The sequence below is a fragment of the Bidens hawaiensis genome, unplaced genomic scaffold (assembly GCF_021521415.1).
Source record: "Bidens hawaiensis isolate Kalapana, Puna unplaced genomic scaffold, B.hawaiensis_p1.1 tig00029337_1, whole genome shotgun sequence".
NCBI classification, from domain to species: domain Eukaryota; kingdom Viridiplantae; phylum Streptophyta; class Magnoliopsida; order Asterales; family Asteraceae; genus Bidens; species Bidens hawaiensis.
Genome location: NW_027494854.1, coordinates 133,081 through 144,614, shown reverse-complemented (window position 1 = coordinate 144,614; position 11,534 = coordinate 133,081). Strand labels below are relative to the sequence as shown.

The 11,534-nt window shown below is 35.2% G+C and overlaps 1 protein-coding gene and 1 pseudogene across 2 annotated transcripts; both read right to left on the bottom strand.

Moving 5' to 3' along the window:
* Window positions 1-1,234: 1,234 nt before the first annotated feature.
* On the bottom strand, window positions 1,235-2,598 carry LOC143578796 (putative carbohydrate esterase At4g34215). Its single transcript, XM_077062272.1, has 2 exons — window positions 2,031-2,598; window positions 1,235-1,703 (listed from the first exon to the last, which is right to left on the bottom strand). Exons 1-2 carry the CDS (start codon window positions 2,595-2,597, stop codon window positions 1,380-1,382), a joined length of 891 nt encoding a protein of 296 aa, XP_076918387.1. The 5' UTR covers window position 2,598; the 3' UTR covers window positions 1,235-1,379.
* Window positions 2,599-3,153: 555 nt separating this feature from the next.
* LOC143578792 (putative carbohydrate esterase At4g34215 pseudogene) lies at window positions 3,154-6,818 on the bottom strand (annotated as a pseudogene). Its single transcript, XR_013143332.1, has 2 exons — window positions 6,157-6,818; window positions 3,154-3,363 (listed from the first exon to the last, which is right to left on the bottom strand). The product of XR_013143332.1 is annotated as a putative carbohydrate esterase At4g34215 pseudogene (transcript).
* Window positions 6,819-11,534: the final 4,716 nt, after the last annotated feature.

Genomic DNA, 11,534 nt, shown 5'->3' with positions numbered 1-11,534 from the left:
AAGTAGAAATTGGCTTGGAATTAATAGATTGAAACCGTAGGTTCGGAACCGGTTTGTAATTCTCTCCACCAAAACCGGTTAACTGAACCGAAACCGGCCAAAATTGGGCAAAACCCAAACCGAAACCGATCATAAAAAGGTTTTGACTTTTGTTGACCAAACCTAACCGGTTTCAACCCAAACCGGTTTTGAATTTTAAACAGATTTGTGAACCTCGATCTAATTAATTAGGGGTGTTCATCGACTCAAATAACAAATTTTCAAGTTAATCAAATCGAATAATTCGAATATATTATATTTTTCATGATATTCTTATTCAATTCATATTCATTTAAAAGTTGGATTATTCGATTCGTATTAGTATCATATCCCATTATCGAAATTCAATTCTATTCGTATTTGAACTCGAATTCGAATCGAATTTGAATAAATTCGATAGTCAATTCACCTATGTCAAAAACTTCAAAAAAGCATATCCATAATTGAAAACACACAAATATAAGTTTAAGGTATCTACAATACCACATGATAATAAGTTTAAACTAAAGTATTGGTAAAATTAAGAAATATTATAAGTATGGGTTATTGGGTTTAATTATTATGTTTTGGACGTTTACTATTTACGGATTTGACTCAAATAATAAATTAAATATATATTAATATATTAGATAATTTAAATTCGAATTTTGAATCGAATCGGAAAAAATCATGAATTTGTATTCGATTACTATACTCGAATACGAATTGAATTCGAATATTTTAAAACCGAATTCGAATCGAATAAAAATTCGAATGTTTCGAATTCGAATTCAATTATGAACACCCTTACCTTTAATCCTTCCCACATACAAACTTATTATTTCCACATCAACATTACTTTTTAAAATTTATTTAACAAAAGTATTCATTTTATCAAAGAAATAATTTTAATGACTAAATAACCAATTAAACAAAGCTACAAATAAATAAATAAATTTGTAGCAGATTAAAAAGGAAATTACAAAAATAAAACTTAAACTTGAAAATAAAACTAGAACAACAATAGTACAATACTACCGCAAAGGCGCAAATGGACCTAATTTGTTTTGAACTAAAGCCCTAATTTTTTTTTATTAAATTTAGTGGGCCGGCGTTGTTTACAAGTTAATATTCTCACTTCGGCATTTTGCTATTTGAAGACTCCCTACATGGATTGACCTGAATAGAGGTGTAAAAAAAACCGGTCCCAAACCTTGTCTTGTTTATTCACCAATTCGTATAGCAAAACCACATGTCTTAAAACTGTACGTGGTAAAAAATGTGTTCATGTCAGTGAATGGTTACAATGAATTTTTATGTACACACCTTGCATTAATTGAATAGGTTGTTTTTTGTGAGACTCAACTTTCAATGACAAATAAATAACAAAAAAATAAAATAAAAAAATGCACATGTACCATCCCAAAGAAACTATGGAATAAACTTTTTACAAAGTTTGGTGGCGTTCTTGAAGCATTACTCGTGATGGATGAAGGTTGGCTTTGAAGGAAGGTATCGGCTAACATCTTCCCAAGAGTTACCTGAGACGGTGTGGTCAAGTGCAACCCATCTGGTTCGAGACTCAGACCTTTTGCATCAACGGTTCGCAAGTTCACAAGGTCCATTCCCAATTGGGCTTCTCTGACGGTCTCTACGTATTGTCCTTCTCCAGAAGCCAGGGCTACCTGTAACCCCATGCAAGTTTGTTTGTGACCATCAATATAAAAGTATACATGCAAGGTAATCTGCTAGTTAGGGGTTTGGTTTAAATTGAAACTATTATATTATGTTTTGAAAAGTAAAATAGTTATTTTGACATATAGTAAAGTAATGAAATTGACAATCATTTTAGTGCACATGAATAGAAAAGTTTTCTTTATCTATGTTTCAAACCGAGTCGATATAGGTGCCATAACGAACTGAGCTTATACCAAGCAAATGTCCACTGCAAAGTGCGGGGAAATCCCACTAGTTTCGTCTAATAAATTCGCCAAGCTCATTATGTAGCTCACCTGAATTATGGGAAGCACCGGCAAAAGAAGATCAGCTCGTACATGAAGTAAAAACGTTTGCAACTGAGTCTTATACGACTCAGCATCTTCTCGGCTCACTGTATCACTCTCCCCTTGATACCACAACAACCCACGGAAGGTTCCACCACCCTCCAACGCCGCCTGAGCCCGTCGTATGAGCCCTTTATAAAGCTCCCCACCACGAGCCCACTCACTAATATTAGTCCCTCCAACCGCACAAGGCACCAAACCCACCACCCCAATGCTTGAATCCTTTCGCAACAACCAACTAGCAAATGCCATACCCGGCCCAATACCACACGCTTTTGTAGTGTCGATGTCTCGGTGCAAAGGCTCGGTGGCTAGTTGCCAGTTGAGGTCCGCACTGAGGCGGAGGATGGCGAGGTTGGGGATGGATTCGGGTGGGATGTTATTGTCCCATGTCCCGTTAACAATGCCGCCTCGGCCAGACATGTTGCTCTGGCCTGCCAGGAGAAAAATGCTCCAGCTGGTGGCGGCATTGGCCACGTGGACGATGGTTGAGATTAATAGAAAGAGATGGAGCATGTTTTTGGTGGTTGTAGGTGTGTCATTCTAAAGCAATAGAATATTAGAAGAGGGGAAAAAAGATAGAATTTAATAAACCCTACTTTAAAGCAAAGTTTATTATTCTGGTTTAAATTGTGGGAATACTTCATATTCAATTTAGTGGTTGCTTCTTGAATTACACAAGGCATTTATTTTATAAATACAGATGGGTCGGGTCTTGTTTGGTTGGACCGGTCAAGTCGACCCAGAGATAACCAGATGAGCTGCAAAGACAAAGAAAAATCAGTCGACGGTGAAGTCATCCTTTTTCCAATACAGATGCATTCGATTAATATTAACTAGTTTTGTAAACATGCTTTCAGTTGCTATGGATAAAGTTCGTTAGAAAAATAACTTGTCAATGCAGAAAACAGAGGCAACACTTGTATAAATTATAATTAAAAAGATTAACATATTAAAAACAAAAAACAAGTCTGGTACCGGCAACAAATTTTTTATAAAATTAATTAACAACAATAAAACCTTGTTCTTTCTCATATATTACATCTTCATAACTCATCGTTTTATTTAATTCTCAATTCCTTTTGGGGTTATGAATTTGAAGGAAGGCATTAGTTAACATCTTGCCTAGGGACACTTGAGCTGGTGTGGTGAGGTGCAACATTTCTGGTGCCTGCACGCTCAGGCCCATAGCATCGACGGTCCTTAAATTCACAAGCTTTGTTTTTAATTGGGCTTCTCTCACCATGTCTGTGTACGGTCCTGATCTAGACGCCAATGCAACCTACAATTTAAACAAAAAAAGAAAAAAAACAAACATTTTTTTAATTATTAGTTAATAAAGGCCTTTTGTATTAGGATTCTTTTACATATAAGTCGAATTTAAATTTTCTTTTTATATCAAGAAGGCAAATTATTATTTTATATGATGCTAAGCAGTTGAAACATGGTTTTGTTCCTTTATATTAATGGGGAAAATTACAAATGTTGACCAACAATAATTGGTCTGATCATGGTATGTTCTGTAATGTCTTCGGCAGTCTTCCCGAAGGTTGAGCTGGGAACTTGATCGAACTTCAAATTGTTTATTCTTTCAACATATACAGGCAACAACCCCTCGCGTTACGACGGGCAACGACGCGAAGTCGATCGATATCGGTTAAATTCGTTACAATTGTCTGAAACGATTTCGTCACACGTATAATTTATGATAAAAATGACATGACTATGATCGCTATCGATTTGGTTCGTTACAGTATCACGGTAGGCGCCCATAATAGTAGCAACACTCGTATAGCTTATACAAAAAAATAACATATTTAAAACGATGTTTATTTGATGGGCAAAACCCAAGCATTGTGACGGTGAGTCGACATGAATTTGGTCGGTTTCAAATACATTCGTTCTTGTTTGGAAATAAACCCAAATAACAATTTCATCAAATTAAATATTATTTAAAACAAAAAGGAAAACACATAAAATATATACATAAAAAAAGAAGCAAATGCAATACCAAAGAATTAAATTTCGTGCAACAAAGAAAGAAGGCAAAAAAACAATAATCAATCAGGGATCGAATCTGTATAAAACATATGTCCACGTCCCAACACAAACTACAAAAACCAGCACACCAAATACTAACAATTAAAAAAATTACGGAAATTACTAAAATGCCCTCAATACTGTACTTTCCTTTAATACATTGTATAATGTCTTTACCGGTTTAATTATTAGTTTAAAGTTTAAACTCCGTATTTTATTTATAGAAGTCCACATATATATATGTAAAGCAAGTTGGCTTTGTGAGAGAATTTCTACTGTGGCTAATTGTATGTACACATTATTTTGCCTTATGTACTACCTCAATAAGCTTTATTTTAGATTGCCACATTCATTTACATTGACACTCTTTTGCACCCAATTACGACGAAGGAAAAAAGGACGAGGGAGAGATTGACAACGAACACCACCGACTAGAAGCCCTCATCGAACGGCCGGTCGTCAGATTACCTGCAATTGTCGATCAAATGGTTGACGTGACGATCAGAGTTGTTCCTTAAAGCGTCCTTCTTTTCTTCGTGTTTTTTTTCATCATTGCGAGTTCCGATCTTTGTCTATGCTTTAATCGTCGATGATCCGTCGTTGCAGGTGAGATGCTTTTGGTTTATTTTTTTACTTTGTAGTGTGTATAGGTGATATCTTTTGGATGTCCGTTATAAATTGTATTGACTTCGTAACGTTTTGAATTTGCTTTTGTTTTATGGGTTTTAGTTTTGTTAATTTAATAAAGCATCTGTATTGGTTGAAGGAAGCAGCGATGGAGAATTGCACTCACTATGAGCATTTCATTATGCAGAATTTTGACTCTATGCACCTTTTTTTTCCCCTTGCATTTTTGTGATTATATTCTAACTTTAAATTTGATTTCGCTTGGTACTTAATGGAGGTTAGGCCAATAAGATTTTATCCCTACACATGACTTTAAAGTCAAAATGAAAACTCACACATATGTTATTTCGAAAGAAATAAGGATAATGGACTGCATGTGCGGGTTAAGTTTTAGCTCAAAATTATATTTATTTAATGCAGATGTAGATGGTGTCTTTAGTAAATTTAAAGGTACGTAACAATCATTTACTTATTTGGGCTCTAAAACAACCATTATTGGAATAATGTTTCTGTGACTTTCTATGGGTTTTAGCTTATAGGAGTAAACCCCATGCTTCATAAAATTTGCATCAAAGTTACTTTTTATGGATTGGCAGGTACATTCTTCATAACTTTTGTATAAAAATTTATTCGCTGTGAATTGAGCATTCTTATTTCTTGAATTATTTATGGTTGTACCAAACACTTGGTTTGTAGGTTCGATGAATTAGAATGGATCATTTTTTATTTCGGGTTCGGTTTTTTCTGTGGAAGAATGAGCGTACAGCATGAAAATGTTTTGAGGTCACGGATTGCAAAATTGTAAGCAGGTTGAAAATTTCATTAGTTGCAAATTGTAAGCGGGTTGAAAATTCCATTTGGTTTCGTGTCAAAATTGTCTTAGGTAAATTTAGATTTAGAGGGTATTTTTCATATGGTTTTGTTTTCGGTATAAAGTTTCAAATATTCTTATTGTTCACTTTTTTTTTCACATTTCGTTAACGGTGTATAAAACTTAGATTTGTTTTCTATTGATAATGGGTCAGATTACAACTTGGTTTTTGTTGGCAATACATCTAATACGTTTTACGTGTCCCGTCGCAACACGTGGGTACACATACTAGTTTTATTAATATAGTAAATTGCAGTCTAGATAAAGCATTGTTATATTTTATTTCAAATTAAGTACATACTTTTATATTTAATCCTTAAACTATTTTTAACATGGCTTCTCAAAGAGATAGTTTGGATGAGCTTCTAAAACTTGCTTATTTGCTATTTGCTTGTTGAAAAACAAAAGGTGTTTGATAAAGCCCCTCAAAACTTCAAAATGGAGCTTTTTACAAGTGAACTTTGCTTTTCAAAAAACAAATAAGTAAATAAGCAAATCTAAAAACTTACCCAAACACCTCATAAAAGAACAATTTACCTGAACTACAGGAAGAAGTGGCAAATGAAAACCAGTCCTCACATCGACAAAAAACCGTTGCAATCTCTCCTTATATTCCTTTGCATCTTCAAGAGTCAATGTATCACTCTCCCCTTGATACCAAAGAAACCCTCTAATAACACCTCCGCCGTACAACGCCGCAGTTGCCCGCCGCTTCATCTGGTTGTAAAGCTCCCCACCACGAGCCCACTCACTAATATTAGTCCCGCCAATAGCACAAGGAACAAACCCCACCACCCCATACCTAGAATCTTTTCTCAACAATGAGTTTGCAAATGCCATTCCGGGACCGACTCCGCAAACTTTTGCGACGTCAATGTCCCGGTGGATGGGCTCCTTCGCTTCTACCCAGCTTATGTTAGCGGTGAGGCGGAGGATGGAATGGTTGGAGGAAGATTCTGGTGGGACGTAGCCGTCCCAGGTGAGGTTTACTACCCCACCTCGGCCAGACATGTTACTCTGGCCGGCCAAGATGAAAACACTCTTGGTGGTGGTAGCATCTACAATGTTGATGGTGGTGGAGATTACTAGATAGGTGTAGGAAATGAGTAAAAGGAGCATTTTTAATGTTCTTGAATCTTGATGGGTGGTTGTGGATTTTAGTGAAGCATTTAAAACCTTAATTGAAAAGTGAAAGGTAGTTGATCAGTCAACACAAAATGAGTATCTTAATTACAAGTGGAGCTTTCTTTTATGAGGGTTGTTGCTGCACGTATATTTTTATAAAGTAATTGGAATGCCTTAAATAATTTGATTCTTCGGAGTGATTGCCTTTACAAGATAATAAAGGAAAACTAATGTTTCTAGATTCATGAGTAATATTTTTTTGGAAAAAATGGATATATTTGATAAAACATAAATTTTTTATGGGTTAGTTTGGATGGGTCATAATGTGTTACTTTAAATTAGTTAATTAGTTAAACTGAGCTATCACACTCCACCAATGCTACCCTTCTGAAAATTTGGAAATCCTAAATGTTTTTGATAGTATAAGATTCAAAATGTTTCAGAAATGACATATGGATTAAGGATGCAATTAAGTTTTATGCACCACAAGATGCGTGTATTAAAGAAAGAGATTTTTTACATATATCCTTCTACTAATCCCATCCCGAACTTTAAAAAATTAATTACATATTTTCCATTTTCATATTAAATTACCTCTATACCCTTTTTAAAATATTTAAATGTTCTTTACAACCAAAAAAGATAAAAAAAAAAGTTACAAAGAAACTAATAATTAAGTGTTAATCCACAGCCTCTTCTCCAACCCTACTTCAGGGCTCGATTCTCCGGCGGGTTTCTGGCCGCTTCACTTCCGGAATCCACCATCATCTTCTCCAACCTACTCTGTTTTTCCTCTTTCCTTATGCAAATGCAAACCCAAATTCCACATCCTACCTCCTCCACACCCTCCCCTCATCCACCGTCTCCTTCCACCTAACCCACCGGTGACGCCGCTTCCTCCACCTGCAACTTCCAAAACGATTGTAGAATCAAATGGTTGCTTGAATCTTGAGCTTACTAGTTTCTTGGGCGGGGTTTCGCTTCAAATATGAAAAACTTAAGTGTGGTGGTGTTCGTTGGAAATCGGATCGGTAAAACGAGATGAAAGTGGTGGGCTGTGTGTGGAGGTTCGTCGTCTTCAGTGACGAATTGAGAATCGAGGAGAGTGACGGAGGGAGTGGATGCAGTGTGCGGTTCCTCATCGGAGACAATTGGTACTCTGTTTACTCATGTTTCTTTGATTCATCTTCTACATATATGTAAACTTGCATAACATATATGTAATTTATATATATATATATTTAAGTATAAAGAGTAAAATAGTAAATCAAAAGGTTAATTTTTATATTTTGGATAAATATTTAATATACATGTTTTAAAGAGTGGAAATGTTTAATTGATTTTTATGGTTGGAGATATTTGTAATTAAGGATGTTAAAGAAAGGAGAAATATGTGAATGCCCCTTAAAGAAAAGCCTTGTGTGAGTAGTTGTTTCTACTAAAGGAAGAGAATGAAAGCCTTTGCTTAGCGATTTTAACTCTGCTTGGAATCTGAATGAAAGGAAGAACTCAGAGTTTTGTTTGTCTAGCGCAAAGGGTTTAATGAGTTTATAGCGTTGGCTGGTTTATATATATATTGTAAACATTTAGGATTTTCTAAACCCATTTTCGTTTACGTTTAACCCGACCCAGGAACACTTTTAGACCTTTATTATTCATCAAGAAATTAATATTTATAAGTCTTAAAGATTACAAGTTAAATTTATACCCTTATACTTTCAAGAATGTTCTAAATCTTATTTATACCATAAAAAATTCAATATTTGACCAAATAACAAACTTGAAGGACTAATTGTGTCAAAATAAAAATTCCCACCATTTTTGGCCGCAGCTCCATGCGACAAACCCTTTCCCCGTCGCGTGGTGCTATGGAGGACATGCACCATTTGTTTCCTTTGTTCGTTTATGGTATAAAATCATCTATATTAAGCATAATCGAGAGAATTAAGGAACAAGTAAACATATTATAACTAAGATACAAGTCTAAATTCATTTCCTCCTGTCCAAGATAAAATATTTATGAATATTTCAATGATTCTTTCATTAAAATCGTATATTCTTGCTTAAACGAATGACAAGTCCATAATTAGTTCGGTTTGCTTTTCCTATATAAACACACCATAAACCTTTACATTAACCCTAAGAAGCATCTATCATCCATCATACCCTCTATCCATCATAATTCTCTCGGTTTTTGGCTATTTTGTTGAAGACATACTCTTAGACGTTTGACTTTGTATGCGTGTGGACCGTTGACTCGTCATATCACTTTGTTATTTCACTTCCCGGGTAAGTTGTAAACTGTAAAATGATTCATATATATTATCTAGTCAATAACCTTCAATCAATTTCGGTGGTTGAAGGGTGTTGACTGGTCAAATCGTTTAAAACTCGTTAAATGGCAAAATAGTCAACTAGTTTGACTTAACATTTTTTCATACTTCTGGTCGGATTCAACGTTCGGTCAAGAAGACTTTTAATCTCGTAATTAAATTTTAAGGCTACTGACCAAAACCCAATTTCCGAATCGCTATTCAGATTCTGGTCAGTACCAGCTCGCTTAAATCTTAAATATAACGTAACTTGAGTTCTAAACGTCCGTTTGGATTGATTCCAGCGGCAGCGAGTTCGTTTTTTTATATTGTCATATACGAAAGTCTCAGATTCTGAATTGTTTATATCATTTGATATGTAGTGGACGACTCGCTTATTCATTAACTCGCTTAATCGTGTTTATATTTGTTTGTCATTAATCTAAGGTGAGTTTATCATTCACCTCTTTTACTAAGTTTTTCTAAACAGTTTAGGGATATATGCGTACATATTAGTATTTCATATATATATATATATATATATATATATATATATATCAAACAAATACATACGTGTAATTATGAGTGACTTAATCAAATATACGTGTTACATGCTTACTTGTATTAATTATTCATTCATTCATATATTCGGAGGGGTCCAACGTATTCCCATGTATTAGGTGCTCATGCTATTGACCAATGCCCGATTCGCTTGGCAACAGTCTACATACTTGTTTATGGTTTGATTACATTTACCGCATTTATCACATTATGCTTATTTATATTGACATGCAAAACTGGTGATATTCTCACTCAACTTTATGTTGACAAACTCTGTTTTCTACGCATATGCAGGTTGCTTGAATGGAAGTTTGGATATTTAGTCAAGACCATAGGTTTTAATGAAGACAATCGTTAAATCACGTTTATAATCATTTATTTGAACTATTTTGTAATATTTGTAAACTTGTGTGTATATTTGAAATAAAATAATTAAATAGATATTTTCACTTTTATATTATGATAGTATCTTCGAGCCGTGAGCAATCGGATGATGCCCCGGCATTTCCGGCTTAGGTTGGGGTGTGACAGATTGGTATCAGAGCCGAAGATTATAAGATAGGTTGTTAGAAAATTGTCCTAGTCATATGTTAGGAACCCTATACGTGTCTATCTGAACTGCCTTATGTGCTATTTATATTGTTTACAGCTTGTCTAGATTAATTATTTTATTGTATTCATCTTATTTATTGTTTGCACGCACGCACAAAATCCGAGACTATGCCTCACATTCAAAATATTTTTCAAAATCTTTTGTTTTGGTAGATTATCTTTTATTTTGGGAAATTCCTTAAGAATTCCCGAGTTTTGTTTTTACTCCTTCTCCTTAGGGCATGGAAGTAAGGCATGTTTGGTTAGTAGCCGTAGGGGACAAGGGAACTGTGAGTTGGGCCTTGACAAAACGGTACCAAGAACCCAAGGTAAGACGCTATTCCTTACCTGGAGGATAACTTGGTCACTGTACTCGAGTCTCTAGGCCAAAGCAGAATGAGATGTCATACGACCGGACCTTAATTGATCAAACATAACCGGCTAAACGGTTGCACTCCTTTTAAAAACCGAATTCACGATGGTTCGTGGCTAAATTCAGGGAAAACTTCCAAATTGTGTTTTTAAATTATTTTAAACGCTTAGTTGGGTGAAAAAATCCATGGAAATCCATAGGCACTCTAACTATCCATTTCTTGACCCGTTTTCAATTTGAAATTTTTGGTTGGTACGTATCGTCTGGGGTGGTTCCCGAGGTACACCAACTACTCATGTTTGATTCGTTGACTCGATATTTAGTTGGGTCGGTTAAACACCATGTAACGTTCATGGTCCGACCAACTCAATTGTTTCTTACTCGTTATTTTAATTGGGCCAACAAATTGCCATGGAATGCTCATGGGAGGCCCAATTCATAAACTTTATGTTGCTTTTTTAGTTGGGCCATTCAAATTGCCATGGAAAGCTCATGGGAGGTTAACTCGTTTGATATGTTTGGTTATTTTATTCTTGAAAAATTTTATAAACATAATTTATTTAATGAAATGCCTCAAACTTATACACATTATTTCAAATCCCGACTCGTCCTCGAGTCTTCACTAGCACAATTTCATACACATACATATACATACGCATCTCTATATTTACACATCAACTCATTCCCACAACTTACCCGTCATCTTACACATTTTCATTGTTGATCCTCATAGAATGTCTTCTCAATCTCATCCTCACAATCATCGTCGTTCGTCGACCCCTCATGATCGCCGTTTGGCTGCTAGAATCACTAAGGAGTTCACTACTGCTTTACTCGAGGTTGTGTCCCAACTGCAAAATATCAACTCCAATGGTCCGCTACTTCGGTTACACCAAACAACTACCTCTAAAATAACTTCACAAGTGCTAAACCCCCTCCTTATCTTGGCGAGG